Source organism: Festucalex cinctus, chromosome 1 (assembly GCF_051991245.1).
Source record: "Festucalex cinctus isolate MCC-2025b chromosome 1, RoL_Fcin_1.0, whole genome shotgun sequence".
In the NCBI taxonomy this organism is placed as follows: Eukaryota; Metazoa; Chordata; class Actinopteri; order Syngnathiformes; family Syngnathidae; genus Festucalex; species Festucalex cinctus.
Genome location: NC_135411.1, coordinates 33,131,446 through 33,146,928, shown reverse-complemented (window position 1 = coordinate 33,146,928; position 15,483 = coordinate 33,131,446). Strand labels below are relative to the sequence as shown.

The following is a 15,483-nucleotide window of genomic DNA, read 5'->3' as shown; positions in this document are numbered from 1 at the left end:
AGACAATATGTAAAAAGTCTGTTCTGTCGATATATTTATTATGCATGCATATAATGAAGTACTGGTACTGTATTTCTTTTACAAGTTAAGTCATTTAATATTTTTGACAGGGGACAGATAATTTATCGGTTAATGTACTATTCACTTTTTTATTCTACTTCACTTGAAGGGATGAACTAAGTATTGATCGAGCACCATGCAGAACCAAATTAGAAGAGTCATACAAATTCTTTCAGACGTACACGAGAAAGCTACGGATATTAAAAACAAATAGTAAGAATAATAAGCAATAGTTTGTAACTATTAATTTAATAATATCGTTCTTTTTAAATACACTAATACAGCCATGTTTTGGCCATCTTTTTTTGTTTTTTTTGTTTGTTTTGGCCATCTGTTGTCTGCGGTATTCTCTGACTTGCTCGAGCCAAACCGCGCCCCCTCACCTCTGATTGGTCCAGAGCGCAGTGAAAGCCTCGGCAGCCATTGGCTCCGGCTTCCAGTGATGTCATCAACATATGCCGGATGTAGTGTTTCACGTGTGCACGGAACTCCCAAACAACCTCTCAGTGTCTGCTTCTCGCTCACCCGGCAACATTTATGAGGTAAATCTGCTCTTAATGGTGGTTATAACATGACAGAAGAATCCATGTGACTACGTTTTTTTTTTTGATTGGCGCCTTTTAAATAAATACATGAACGTGCTGCGCGCCGTCACGTTGTGCGCGTCCGCTGCCGTTCGTCCTCTGCTCCTCGCCCCGCGTCGTCGTCCTCTTCTGCGGCCTGCCTGGCAGCCGCGTCGTCCCATGGCTGACATCAACAACAACAAGAAGCGCAAGATGGAGCAGAAGAGGCTCTCCAAGCAGCAAGCGACACCTCTGCGTTGGCTGAAGAACAAAGAGAGCCACAGGAAAAGCTGCGAAGTGCACAGCCCCGCCACCGTGTACGTGCAGGTTGTGGGTGCCGGAAGTCGGGACAACGCCGCATCGCTTTACGTCTTCTCCGACTTCAATAGGTGCGTCTTTACGTGCGCTGTCACGACCACACCAATCATGACGTAATCGCTTAGGTCCTGTCTCTTCTGCAGGTACTTGTTCAACTGTGGGGAAGGGACGCAGAGGCTCATGCACGAACACAAGTAAGATAAACAGCTACATTATAATATTATAGGGCTTCAACTAACTACTGTTTTAATAATAGATAATCTGCCGATTGTTTTGTTGGTTAATTTCCATTCCTTTATTTAAAAACAAGAATATTTTTTTTTTGATATTGCAGAAAATGCCATAACAGGCTATCTTATGATTCTGTTACTGGTTTGATCTTCAACATGTCAAAAAATAGGAGAACATGTAGATCCTTTTCTTCCAAAGTAAAACAGATATTTCTTAAGAGGAGGATTAGACTATTTACTGTCCTGAGGGTGAAATTCTGAGAATCAGTTTTAGTTCTTTAAACGAGGAATCGGTTATCAGAAGTAATTGGCGATTAATTTGATAATCAATTTGTCGATTGATCTTTTCACCCCTAATGATGATTATTCATTGTTATGAATAGTTTTTCTTTGTGTAATTTGACCTGACTTATACTGGTGAGCAGTTATTTGGTTGTTGGTTATGTGCTGATGACCAGAGGTGGGTAGAGTTAAGAGTAGCCAAAAATTGTACTCAATTAAGAGTTTGCATTACTTCAAAATAATATTACTCAAATACAAGTAAAAAGTAGTCATAAAAAAAAAATCACTTAAGTGCAAGTATTCGCTGAAAAGAATACTCAAGTGCTGAGTAACTGCTTGAACATGAAGTCTGATTGAATTTTAAAAATCAGACATCATCAGACGGACAAAAAAAATCATAAAATACAAAATAATTTTTTGAGCTCAAACGACAGTTACAGACACGTTAGCCCAAGCACGCACAAATCCATTCACAAATTGTGGCGTAACTCGCTTGGTGCTGCGTCACCGTCGAACGACCATAGGTGGCAGATTCTGAAAGCAAAACCACCAAGACATCATCTTAGTATTTTAGGTGCTCATCATGCCTGCCAATCTTCAACCAGGGCTGCATTTTGTGCAATATGTTCGCAGAAATGCTCCCACACAGTCAGTCAAGGGGAGCGCTTGCGTGAAAATACGGTAAATCCGTATATAGGGGAGTATAGACTTTGTCATGTCTTGCTTGTCAATCTAACTTCAGAATGATTGGTCCCGCGTTTCCAGGCTGCGAATGTCCCGACTGGACAATATCTTCTTGACCCGGATGAGCTGGGAGAACGTCGGCGGTCTTTCCGGAATGATCCTCACCTTGAAGGACACCGGAGTACCCAACTGCGTCCTCTCAGGACCCCCTCAGCTGGTGAGACCCTCGAACGGATATTGGGACACAAACAAATGTGCAATTAATCAAACGCAGCTCTGGAGTTTTCACCAAAGTTTTGGGATACCTTTTTGAAGTGAAAAGAATTTGGACTTTGGGCAAAAGTATTGGGACAAGTGAAAGGTGAAGAAAATAAGGATGTAACGATATCCAAACATCACGATACGATATTATCATGATATGAAGGTCACGATACGACAATTATCACGATATTGTAGGGGGGTTGGCGATATTTGAATAAGATCACAATATTGTAAAAAAAAAAAAAAAAGAGCTCATACTAAAAAAAGCACAATGTTGTGATTTTGTACATAACAACAATGCATATAAACTACCTACAATCTCTAATAACAATATTGAGGCATTTCCTAATGCAAGCACACATTGATTGCTTCACAAGCAAATTAGGTTCCCCTTCATCTGACAATTAGCATAGATTTTAAGCATAGAAGGCCAAAACATCCCTAATGAAAATTAAATTGCACTAATAAAGTAGCCACCAGAGGGTGCTAGAACTGCACAAATGGAAATCAACCTGACTTTTTTTTTTTTTAACAGATGTGTTCCTTTTAAATATTGTGAACATGACGACGACGTATTGTGGAAGTTTTAATATCACAATATCACGATATTGCCCTTATCGTTACATCCCTAGAAGTAAATGCGTGATTGCCTGCCCATGTTTGCAGGAGAGCTACGTGCAAGCCATCAAGACTTTCTCAGGGCCGCTGGACAACATCAAACTTTGTACGTCTTCTGCCTCTGCTCATCACAACTTCTTTCTCCTTTTCATTTCCGCTTTTAGATTAATTTTGTGTTGTTTTTTCCCATCAGCTGTTCGTCCGTACACGGACCAAATGTACACGGATAACACCATGACCGTTTTGCAAGTTCCGATCTTTGGTGAGTTGGAAACATCTCGTTGGCATGGATACGTCAACTTTCTCACCTTACTTCTTCCTCCTTTTGACTTGTCACTCTTTGTTGGTAGCCTCACCAGGGAATGGCCAGCGCTCTCCAGGAAGTAGCCGCTCCGCAAGTCCGACCTCCCCCAGGAGAGTCAGCGATCACCCCAATAAAAATTCAGGTGACTTCCTGTTGAAATGTGTCTTTGTGAGCACATTTGACATTGTTCATGAATAATTAAGACCTTATTTTTCTTGTAGGAGACAAAAGGCGAGATGCGTCACTGGTAGTCGCATTCATATGCAAAGTAGGGCAACCTGAAGTGTGCACGTGTTTATTTGTGTGAGTGTGTGTGTGTGTGCATGTGACCTTTTGAAGTCAAGTGCTCTTTTGTGTTGTGTGTCAGCTTCATCCCAGGAAAGGAAACTTCTTGGTGGTCAAGGCCAAGGAACTTGGACTTCCTGTGTAAGTAAATTTAGGACCTTAGTTGAATTATTAGTATTAATCATCACTGCCAACATTTGTTTTTGTGAAACTTCCTGTCTACATTTTTGGAAGTATCAACCTGGATTACTTTTTTTTCTTTTTCTTTGTGACAGTAGATACATTTATGCTTTATTATTTTTGGTTAATTACTTTTTATTCTGTTTGAAATTAACATGTTGAGTTTACATTGGATCAGAAGCTGTAAACCAAATTTGATTCAGATTAAAATTAACAAGCAAAAGCTTTTTTTTCACCCCCTTTTACAAAAAAAAACAAAAACAAATTTTTTTCCCCTCCATAAAGATGATTTTCACAAATATATAAGATGTGTAATGGGACAGTGCTTTGATGTGTGTTTGGGCCTCTAATTAGGTGTTGCTACATGACTGTGTTACTGATGTAAATGAAATAAAAGCGTGTTGTTCATCCTATAGCGGCACAGCGGCAATCGGCCCACTCATCGCTGCTCTGAAGGGTGGGAAAAGCATCACGTATGATGGCAAAGAGGTGCGTGCTGCTCATTTCTCAATAGAGATTTTGCTAAATTCGTTTGTGTTCACCATGTAAAAATCTCTTTCCAAAATTCCCTAATCACTACAAAGGAATTAATAGATGATGATGATAATAATCAATAATAATAATAATAATAATAGTAATAGTTGTCGTAGTAGCAGTGGCGGCAGCAGTCGTCGTCGTCGTCGTAGTAATCATAATAATAGTGGACTCAAGGCCTGAAACAATTAATCGAATACCCTCAATTCACTGTGTTTGGGTTTGAAGTTGACTTTTGAATCATTCTGTCCGTCAGATCCGACCGGAGCAGGTGTGCACGCCCACCGATCCGGGACCGGTGTTTATTATTGTGGAGTGTCCATCCCAGGAGTTTGTCACGCCGCTCTGCGACAGTCAGTCCATCTCAAGGTCAGCCCAAGGTCACAAACACATATGGATGCAACTAATGATTATTGTGATAATCGATTAATCGATTGATTATTTGTTCAGTTAGTTGCTTATTTATATATATATTTTTTTTACTTCTGAGTTTTGCCTTTATTCTAATTCTGTTCCATTCTTGTCAAAAATATACCTGGAGTGGTGTTTTGTTCAATTCTGCACAGGCCTACATCGAGAGTTCCATTAAATTTCACCATACTGCATCCTCTGCTTTAATAAGATATTTTCATTTTCAAATGGACTGCTTTTTAACTACAATAAAATATAATTATCCACAGGGGGAAAAAAACATTCCAAATATCATTGTATGGCAAAACAAATGTTCAAGGAACATACATACACTGTTTTGTGTTGTTTACATTCATGCTGATGGCTCAAGCAGTGCCGCTGTAAAATGCTTAATTGCGGAAGATGGTATACTTCATTGTGGAAAACGTGGCAACCCTTGTCATACCAAGCCAACTCATTCTTGCATATTTTGTATGTCACTCGCCATTTTGGAAGATTTAGTGAAAAATGCCCTCATTCTTTAGAAGACTTGTTTTGTAAAGTTCCAGTATTTTTGCGTTTCTTCTTTTTTGTTTAAGAATTTTCGCCACTACCAACCAACCATTTGTCGTCTTGCTTCATGCAGGGAGTGTTCTGCCAAATCGCGTGATGCAAAATAAGTAGTGCTGTCAGGCGATTCAAAATGAACGTAATTAATTACAGGGTTTTTAATCAATTAATCTAATTTAATCTCATATTAAAGCATTGGAGGGAAGCATGAACATATTTTACCAGATAAAAATGTACGAAGCGCTTTTCGCTGTTCAAAATTCAACAAGGAAATGGTGACTAATTCTGAGAGAACAGAATTAATTGCAGCGTCCATTCGTTTGTTAGGTTTGTTCATTTACGGCGTCGGTGCTTCCTGGTTTCGTCACAGCTGCATGTCCCGCCCTAAACAACGCATGATTGGTCCGACCTAAAAAAAAAGGTTGGTTGCGAATGGATCAGCGGGAGCAGTATAAGTAGTGTTTGTAAACAAATACAGTGCGAATTCAGCTTGCTGGCAAGGTTTAAAAAAAGCTCACAAGTGGCTGTTCACTATTTCTCCCGCAGTACTGGTTGCTTACAACCACCTGTGACTCATTACTGCCACACAGTGGCTTGCGCTAATGCACAATGATTCTAAACACTGAAAAAACGGACAATATGGCTGTGCTATTAATCGGAATTCAGTTACAATTTCAATTATTACAATCCACAATTACAAAATTAGCATAATCATAAAAAAAGATGATTAATATTAATTTTTAGTTGTATACATTTGCACCTTTTTAATAGCTAATTTAATGAATTTAGTTTCATCCAAAAGGAACTTCCATGATTATGTGTTTCAAATAATTTTATTTGTCTTAATATTTTTTTACGTTTAAACATTTTCTTGTTTTGTACCAGAAAAATAAATGATCGTCCTACTGCACAGTGCACATGCTGCACTCTAACTTCATTTTTTTGCCAGCATAAATGAATAAATATATATTATTATAAATTGTTTGTTCCAAAAGGAACCTACATAATTAGTGTTTCTATTTTTTTTAATTGGTGGTATTTTTTAAATACTTAAACATTTTCTTGTTTTGTACCAAAAAATACCGTTTGAATACTGATTTCAATGATTGCCAAAATAATAGTGATAATTATTTTATTTTTTCCATAATCGAGCAGCTCTAAAAATTGATATTTACCAACGAATCGATGACTAAATTAGTTAGCAACTATTTTAATCAATTGCGGTAGTTGTTTCACCTCTACACACACTAGTGATAGATGGATATGCTTTTTCAGGTTGTTAGTAGTAGTATTTACCGATGATTTGTCAAGAGGCCGATAACTAGTGCTAAAATGGATGAAATGGGACATTTCCTGCAGGTATCATAGCGGTGGGGACGAGGACGCCCCCACTCTGGTGGTGCACATCACTCCAGAGGCGCTGCTGAAAACTGATCAGTATCAAGACTGGATGAAAAGGTTTGTTTTCGTATTTTTCCGTTTTCTTTCACCTTCTTTGACTTATAGTCCACCAAATTGAAATCCCTTTATGGTGATGATTAGTGAGTCGGGAATGAATGAATGAATGAATCGTCTTGGTCACAGATTCCCGTCCAGTACCGAGCACCTGATCCTCAATGAGCATGCTGTCTCCGCCCACAACGTCCGCAGCTACAAGCTCCAAGCGCAGCTCAACATGATCCACCCCGACGTCTTCCCGCACCTCACGACCTACACGCCAAAAGTACCACTCGGGGCTCTTTGCTGGACATTTGCGTCCACCTTCTTTTTTGTCAACCGATCTTGCTAGCTTATTAACTTTGTTGTGCTGACAGGACCCACGGGCAAATCTTGAGGTGTCCGCAGTACGAGCTGAGTGTCTGCTCAAGTTCCAGCTGCGACCGGTCGTCGAGTGGCAAAGGTCAGTGGGCGCACCCTTCACCTTGATTGAGGGACAACGGCAATGTGAAAGGGAAAAGTGGAATGCCACGAAGGGAGTGAAGTACGACACTCGCTTGTTGTTGTGAATTTTAACTACTAACAATGAAAGCGCGCGGCACTGTTCCGTGTGAAAGCTAAAGGAGATATATATATATATATATATATATATATATATATATATATATATATATATATATATATTAGGGGTGTTAAAAAATCGATTCGGCGGCACAAGATACATATATATATATATATATATATATATATATATATATATATATATATATATATATATATATATATATATATATATATATATATATTATATAATTTTTATTTTGTTTATTTTTATTTATTTTTTTTTATCCCTGGGATCTCTCTGCGAAAGCGGCTCTTGTGTGTCTTTCATTTAGAGACGCAGTCCCCCCCTGCAACCATGAGGAGTTTGTCAAAGAGGCATTTGACGTCCCCAACTTCTTGCAAGAAGTGGACAAATGTCAGCAGCTGCGCTCAAGCGCCTCCTCTGCGCCTCCTGGTGAGTTCAAATGAAACCAAATACTGTACAGTGAACCCTATAACACAGTTAAACTTTTGCACACATCACATTTTTTTTTGGGGTGATTGTTTTGTACAGGTTTTCACCAGTGATAATTTCGTCGCCGAAAAATTTTTGCCACGTTTTTTTTTTTTTCCAGACAAAAATTAGACGAAAAACTAAAATATAAGCCATTCATCGAGACGAGAACTAAAATTGACTGACAAATTCGTCAGTGACTAAAACGAAAATGAAAACAACTGACAAAAATTCACACAATCCAATTGGAAGGAATGAAAAGCGTGTTGGAGAAAAGAACCACTCAGAAACTTGTCAGTGTTCACTTTATTTAATATTCAAACATGTTTACATTGATTGTGCAGCTGTAAGATTAATCTCAAGCAATTATGCACTTTTTAAAATTTAGGTTCACACTAAGATGCTGTCAGTTCAACATGTTTCATTGAAAAATTCATAAAGACACCGTTGTATTAAATGTATTGTGTGTTAAATAGTTACAAATAGGTGTTATAATTTTCTGTATAAAAGTTTAAATGTATGCCAAAGGAAAATATCGACTAAACTATAAATTTAGTCTACTAAAATTGCTCTTTTTTTTTTTTTCGTCGACTAAAATGGCATTTTTATTTTCCTCGATTAAAAGTAAAATACAATCAAATGACTAAATTATGACTAAAACTCTAGTTTTAGTCAAGACTATAACTAAGACTAAATTAAAATTTCTTGTCAAAATTAACTGTTTTTCACACTATACATGCAAGTGCAAATTTACCATGAAAATTGCACGGCATCAGTGTATTACCACATTGTGCCACAGCTGGTTTTGGCAGCACTGAGCACTATGTAAAGCATAATTAAGAGCAAGAAGAAGAATTACCTGCGCGTTAAAGTTGCAGTTATCTAAAGGCTTATACCACAATGTCTATGCTATTTCAGTTAGCTTAGTCTATGGTGTCTTTGTATTAAATGCTAGCATTAAGCTAGTTGGCTTTCATTATGGTTTGCTTGATATTGGCTGTTCAAATATCTAGTGTAATTTGTTTTATGTATGAGTTCTTCAGTAAACAACAACTAGGAGAGACAAAAATATAGTTACATCCGTGTAAGCAAGAAAGAATACAATACTTTAAAATGTATTACTCGCACTAATCGTTGATGAATACAACAAAGGAATAATTTTAAAAGTGGATTTGAAAAGCCTCTACATCACTGATCACATACTGTCATTTATTTTTTTTAATTAGATTATTGTATTGATATTATATATATATATATTTATTTATTTTTTGATTGATGCAGGACAAGCAGAATATCCTGAGTTTGTTTTCCTGGGAACTGGCTCAGCTCTGCCCATGAAGATCCGAAACGTCAGCAGCACTTTAGTCAACATCAGGTTGGTGGGAAGAGCACACAAGTTAAAAAGTGACGCTAATATGCAGTTGTTTGCATCTTGTTGTGTATTGACGCACGCTAGGGTAGGGCATTATATTCTATTTAGTTAGCGTCACATGGATATTAACCAGGAAAGTTGTGGAAATGGACTGTAAATGTGTACCATCATGTCAGGAGTCATTTGAATAATAAGTGTTGGATTTTGTGTTTAGTGCGGGCCGTTCGCTGCTGCTGGACTGCGGCGAGGGGACCTTCGGGCAGCTGTGCAGACACTACGGCGACTGTGTGGATGAGGTTCTGTCCGACATATCGGCTGTGTTTGTGTCGCATATGCACGCCGACCATCACACGGTGAGGTGACTCCATCGCACAAACAAACAAACGTATTTTGTGAGCATTGTTTTTGCCTTGTTGTCAGGGTCTGCTCAAGCTGCTGTACCAAAGACAACGTGCCCTGGTAGGTCAAAAAAAAAAAAAAAGTACATTGAATGTTTTATATTACTTTCTTTGTGTAGCCATATTCCCCCATGAGGCAAATTTATGGAATATATGGAACATTTTTGCGGCTCATGCATTTTGCTGGCAAAGTGACGCCGCCCTCTGTTGGTGTCTCAGGTGACTTTAGGGAAGGCCTGGAGTCCCGTGTTGCTGCTGGCCCCCGGGGACATGATGCAATGGCTGCAGCAGTATCACGACGGCTGCGAGGAGATCCTGCATCACATCAAGTAGGACGCCAAACGGATCTTTGCCTATCAACATTTTCAACATGACCTCATGAGTATTTGCGAGTGCTAAAAGACGTCGGCAGTAGTCGGTCACATTCTGCCTCCCGGAAGTACCCTGGCGCCTGTCGTTGATGCACATTATGAAAAACTCCATCTCCCTGACGTCATCTTACCCGTCTTTCAGTTTCATCCCGAACGGTGTCCTGCGGCACAATGCCGAAGCTCCTAAGCCAACGCAAGCGTTTATCGGAGCACTGCTGAAGAACAACGCCTTGGAAAAGGTTTCGACATCGACTTTCTCCACCCATTCTAGGGCGGGTTGATTTTTACCAATTTATTAAGTTTTTTTCTGTCAGGAATTATTTTCACTTTTTGTGTATGTGTGGTGGTGTGCGGGTTAATTACTAAAAGAGCAAGTCAACCCCAAAATGTTCTTTATTGTTCAATGTAGCCCAGTCGTCTAAACATGGTATTTGATTAATATTGTGTTTGTGGAATTGAATAAAGCAGCTAAATTGACTCTTTTATCCTTTTATTGACATTTTGTCACTTGCTGTCAGCTGAAAGTGACATTACAGCACCTAAGAGCTCAGGTAATGACCAATCATGGCTCGGCATACGAATGTCACATGACCAAACTCGGGAAAACAGGTGAGCCGTGATTGGTTGTTGCTGAAACCCTGAGCAACTGTGATGTCATTTTCAATCGACAGCAAGTGGTAAAATGGCCGCCCCCTGAGATGAATTAAAAATTGGTGGCTTCTGCTGCCCAGCTCATATTCCACAAATGCAGTATTAATCAGAATGCCATGTTTAGACTAGTGAGAGCACAAATAACATACTTGTACAGTGTATACTCTTTATCCTTCAAAAAAGTCCCACTTGTTTTTTTTCACAGTTTTGTTTTATTTCTATTTATTTATTGTTACATATAATTTGATTGTGTTTTTGTTGTGTTGTCAGTTTGAGACGTGCACAGTTCGTCACTGTAAGAACGCCTTCGGTTGCAGCCTGACTCACAAGTCGGGCTGGAAGGTGGTGTTCTCCGGAGACACCATGCCCTGCGACGCCCTGGTGCACATGGGTGAGTCACGTGCACCACTGGAACATAAACACACACACACACAAAAAAAATCTCAAATCTGTCTTATGCCTCTTTGTGTGGGTGTCTTATTTGATAAATTGGCAACAGGAAGTGCCCCTGAGATGATGTCGACTAACTGGTTGATATTCTTTGGCACATCTGCATTAGTCTCGCCGCCATTTTGTTTTTGCCTTTCAGGGAAGAACGCCACCCTGCTGATCCACGAGGCCACGCTGGAGGACGGCTTGGAGGGGGAAGCAGTGGACAAACGACATAGGTCAGGACAAATGACACAAGAGACGAAACCAATTGAGACCAATTTACAATATATTATATGCACTCCCATTAGTCTAAACACGGCATTCAGATATTAACATTGCGATTGTGTAATATGAATCAAGCAAAATGTACCTGTTTTTAGCCATCTCAGGGGGCAGCCATTTTGCCACTTGCTGTCGACTGAAAATGATATCACGGTTGCTCAGAGCTCAAGCAGTGACCAATCATGCCTCGATCCTCTGTTTTCTAAGGCTAGGTTCACAGTCCATTTCTCTTTTGGTCATTGGATATTAGGTTTGGAAACAGAAAAACAACTTATTTGATTTTCGTTTTAAAATAGAAACATCAAAATTGAAATACAGCTTGATTCTCTCGTTTGGGACAGGTAAAGAAAAGTCCAACAGTTTGGTTTTCAATTTATTTCAGAAACGAAAATAAGTTATAGCAGGAGACACAAATCGAAAAAATAGCCCGTATTTTTGTTTTGGATTGCTGGAAGTCACCGCGAGCATTTCTCATACTGGCCAGGAGATGGCGGTAGCGTGACGTCCGACAACGATCTAGTGTTCTGTAATAATCCATCACTATCATAAATTCCACAAACACTAAGTACACAGTTGGAGAGAATGAAATAAAAAAAATTATGTCGTAAATAAAACCTCACAGATAATTAACAAATGAAAATGAGACATTGCTTTTGAGTTGTGGTTCAACCGCTTTATTAAAAAAACAAGCAAAAAAATAAAAATAAAAAAATCATGAAAGAGACCTGGACAAAAAAAATGATGATGCCCATAAGATTGAAAGTCTCTCTAGGACAGGTTCAAGTTGTGTCGATTAGCGTCACAGATATCTTCAAACTTATAAGCGGTCATTTGGGAAACATTTCTGATATATCCTCGACTATCACTATGTAATGACTGCATTCTCAGGGTTTTAGTTGCAAGTTTGCAGTATGTCAGAAAATGGGGGGAAAAAATAAAGAAAAAGCTCTTATTTTCGGTGTTTCTATTTTAAAACAAAAATAAAACCAGTCGTTTATACCAGTCGTATATATTAAAGTAAATTATTACCAGTCGTTTACGTAATATCCAATGACCAAAAGAGACGCATACTGTTCACACTGCAGGCGAATGCGACCCAGATAGGATTTTTTATTATTATTATTATTATTATTATTATTGCCTAGATGCAACCTGTATCCGACTTTTTAATGTCAGTCTCAATGGCTCAAATACATTTTTTTCCCCCTCAATTCATATCTAACCTGGGTCACTTTCATGTGGTCCTAGATCAGATACGTATCCGAAATTTATTTTTTATTTTTTTGGGCAATGCGACCTCAGTCTGAACGGCCAGGTCGCATATATCCGACAGCTACGTCAAAAAAAAAAAAAAAAAAAAATCCAAAAAGTTGTTTTGAGTTACAGTTGTGACTGTATTTTCTTGTCTAGAAACATTTCACACATAATTTTCAGTTTCAGACTCACTGCTTAATGGGTTACTATGGTTCTTTACTAAAGCTAAATTGATTTAAAAAAAAAAATCTCTTCTAGCATAATTTAAGTACATTTATTGTGCAAAATTCAGGGCTCTATTTTATTGTGATAACAAGTTGATTAATATTAGTGATATAAATATTCAGTGTACTGTACTACATTAAGATTTTTTTTTTTTGACCGTGTGGGCATATCACTTCTCCCAGCTGATGTGCGGCATCATGTAATTTTTGAGTATAATTTTCTCTCCAGACACACATTAAAATGTTTTTTTTTTTTTTTTTTTTTTTCTTTTTCCAAAATTGGATACCTTCTCTCCTGCTTTAGTACAGTTCCAGCCAGATGTCTGTGATAAGTGCACTTCATCACCCAAGCACTTATTTCCAGTGATGGATTACATTTCACTCTTGGGTTATCTTAGTAATTAGCATGGCTTCTGCTTCTTTACTCATCATCCCTTCGTGAGAATACTTGTCAGAAGTGTCTCTTATTCGCTACCACAGAGGTGATGATTACTGACTTCGGAGTGACTCCACAAGCCAGCCAAAGCTGGTTGCTAGCTGGCGAGTTTGCTTTAACTTCCTACTCCTCAGCGTAGGTGACGTAAGTGGATAGTACCATACACGCGTGCCCAGCCTAGGGAAGCTATTTTGGGACTGTTAGAAAATCTTGTGATTCTCAGTTTTGCTCTTCTCTGTGTTTTAATGAGGCACAAAGTGTGAATTTTGACTGATGTCATGGTGCTTATGTGACTCTGTTTATTTCCCCCACCCGGACAGCACAACGTCGCAGGCGATCGACGTGGGCATGAGGATGCAGGCAGATTTCATCATGCTGAATCACTTCAGCCAGCGCTACGCCAAGATCCCGCTCTTCAGCGACGACTTCACCGAGCGAGTGGGCATCTCATTTGACCACATGCGGGTGAGGCAACTGGTCACCCCCTCGACTTTGTCTTAAAAACGCAGAGTGACTTGATATGAGTTTAAATTACGTGACCACACTTTTCAACTGTTACTGTAGTCATATTGAATCCAGTGAGGTCCTTCTTGTCTGCCAGGTGCGTCTGAGAGACCTGAAAGTCCTCCCGACTCTGATCCCGGCACTCAAGACGCTCTTTGCAGAGGAGCTGGAGGAAATGGAAGAGAGACGAGAGCGGCGGGAGCTAAAACAGAAATGGACCACCAGCGACGCTGACCATGACGACGATGCCGCCGCCGTCCTCCACACCAAGAGACTGAAGAGCAGCTGATGACTTCGAGTCACAGTGAACCCTCGCTATTCACCAGGGAAAGTAGCCGACAATAATGGCAAAGAACTGTTTTTGTCCAAATGAAGCTGCTCAACTCACTTCAACATAGTTCCTTGACGCCACTATAGTGGCAAAATGGTATTTATTTTTTTAATTAGCATCATCAACTCACTTTTGCATAGTTCGTTGAAACCAAGATGCTACAAGATGGTTGTCAAAACACTTTGCTATGTGGGGAATCCCTAAACTCATTTAAACATTCGTTCCTTGACACCAACATGAGTAGTGTCTTTGTCAAAATAAGGTTCCTCAACTCGCACATATTTTCGTTGTCAACACATCATCATAGTTTCTTGGCAAGAAGACAACACAAATGTTGTCTAAATAAAACTCAACTCACTTCAAAAATAGTTCCGTGGCAGCAAATCACAAATCATGATTTTGATTAAACCCAATTCACCTTAACATTGATTTCTTCACGTAAAGATACCACAATGTAAGTGCCAAACCACTCATTTTGCCTACATCTCAACTCACTTTCATAATGCCAAGACAGTAATACTTTTATTTTGAATTGGTGAGATTCTGTGAATAATGGAGGGAATCTGTGAATTGGTATACTGTATGCTGGACTGGAAATATGTGGAGGTTCATTACATTTCATCCAAGCTAGAACCTTGATTTTTTTTTTGTTGAATGCAGTGTTTGTTTGCTTTTCTTGAAGCCTCCTGTTACTCTCTTAGTTTCCTAATATTTTATCTTTGAATGAGTTATATTTTTTCACATGTAGTTACCTTTTAATGGGGACTGAAAAAAATCCTAATAGTGATTTAACGTGATTTAACATGACATTTTTCAGTTTGTGATCTGCTGTTTTGTGTACGCATCCATCATGAGCATTCAGGTTAATTTGAAATGAGCAGTTTCAACTTCCAGGAAATAATCATGAACAGAGTTTCTTGCATGTCAGTTGCTTTGAATAGTTTAGACAACATTGGTCCTAACTGACCTGAAACATCGATAATACGTACAACAACAATGTGCACAAAACGGACTAAACTATAAGCTCTGTGTTGTTTACTGTTCATTTAGTTTGAAAAGTTGTCTCCTTTAAATGAGGTAACATTGAATGGGGTCAAATTGACCCCAAAATTAATAGGAGGTCTGGACACATTTTGTAAAGATTACGTTTTTTTTTTTTTTGGTTTTTTTTTTGGTGACTTTTAGCCACAACTAATCTGTTGTATTTGTTTTTTGTTTGTTTGTTTTTTGTTTGTCATCCATGAATGTAAAGCACACCAATAATGAAGAACAAAGTGCACTGAAATTTGCATTTAAAGGAAATTATTTGAACACAGAACACTGGCTTCTTGTCTGGTTTTGTTTTGGGTCAGTTGAATAACATTTTACCGCCATTGCATTCTCACAAATCAATCAGTAGTGTAAAGCCAATGTGAACATCAGTGGAAGGGGAAGTAACAACATACAAATCCTTTA

At 38.7% G+C, this 15,483-nt stretch overlaps 1 protein-coding gene across 1 annotated transcript; it reads left to right on the top strand.

The window, feature by feature from the left end:
* The first annotated feature begins 390 nt into the window (after positions 1-390).
* Positions 391-15,346, top strand: elac2 (elaC ribonuclease Z 2). Its single transcript, XM_077531059.1, has 23 exons — positions 391-1,012; positions 1,085-1,135; positions 2,219-2,354; positions 3,065-3,122; positions 3,210-3,278; positions 3,367-3,462; positions 3,542-3,588; positions 3,688-3,746; positions 4,202-4,274; positions 4,576-4,688; positions 6,639-6,737; positions 6,864-7,002; positions 7,094-7,179; positions 7,613-7,734; positions 9,055-9,148; positions 9,360-9,498; positions 9,566-9,604; positions 9,763-9,872; positions 10,057-10,153; positions 10,836-10,956; positions 11,155-11,233; positions 13,514-13,658; positions 13,795-15,346. The coding sequence occupies exons 1-23, from the start codon at positions 693-695 to the stop codon at positions 13,984-13,986; spliced, it is 2,484 nt and encodes an 827-aa protein (XP_077387185.1). The 5' UTR covers positions 391-692; the 3' UTR covers positions 13,987-15,346.
* Positions 15,347-15,483: the final 137 nt, after the last annotated feature.

Bases quoted from the DNA above. Each gene is read 5' to 3' on its own strand.
- elac2 (XM_077531059.1), top strand. From the start codon at position 693: ATGAACGTGCTGCGCGCCGTCACGTTGTGCGCGTCCGCTGCCGTTCGT. The intron at 3,279-3,366 runs GTGAGTTGGAAA...CTTTGTTGGTAG, and splicing joins TTTGCAAGTTCCGATCTTTG to CCTCACCAGGGAATGGCCAG. The intron at 9,873-10,056 runs GTAGGACGCCAA...CCCGTCTTTCAG, and splicing joins GAGATCCTGCATCACATCAA to TTTCATCCCGAACGGTGTCC.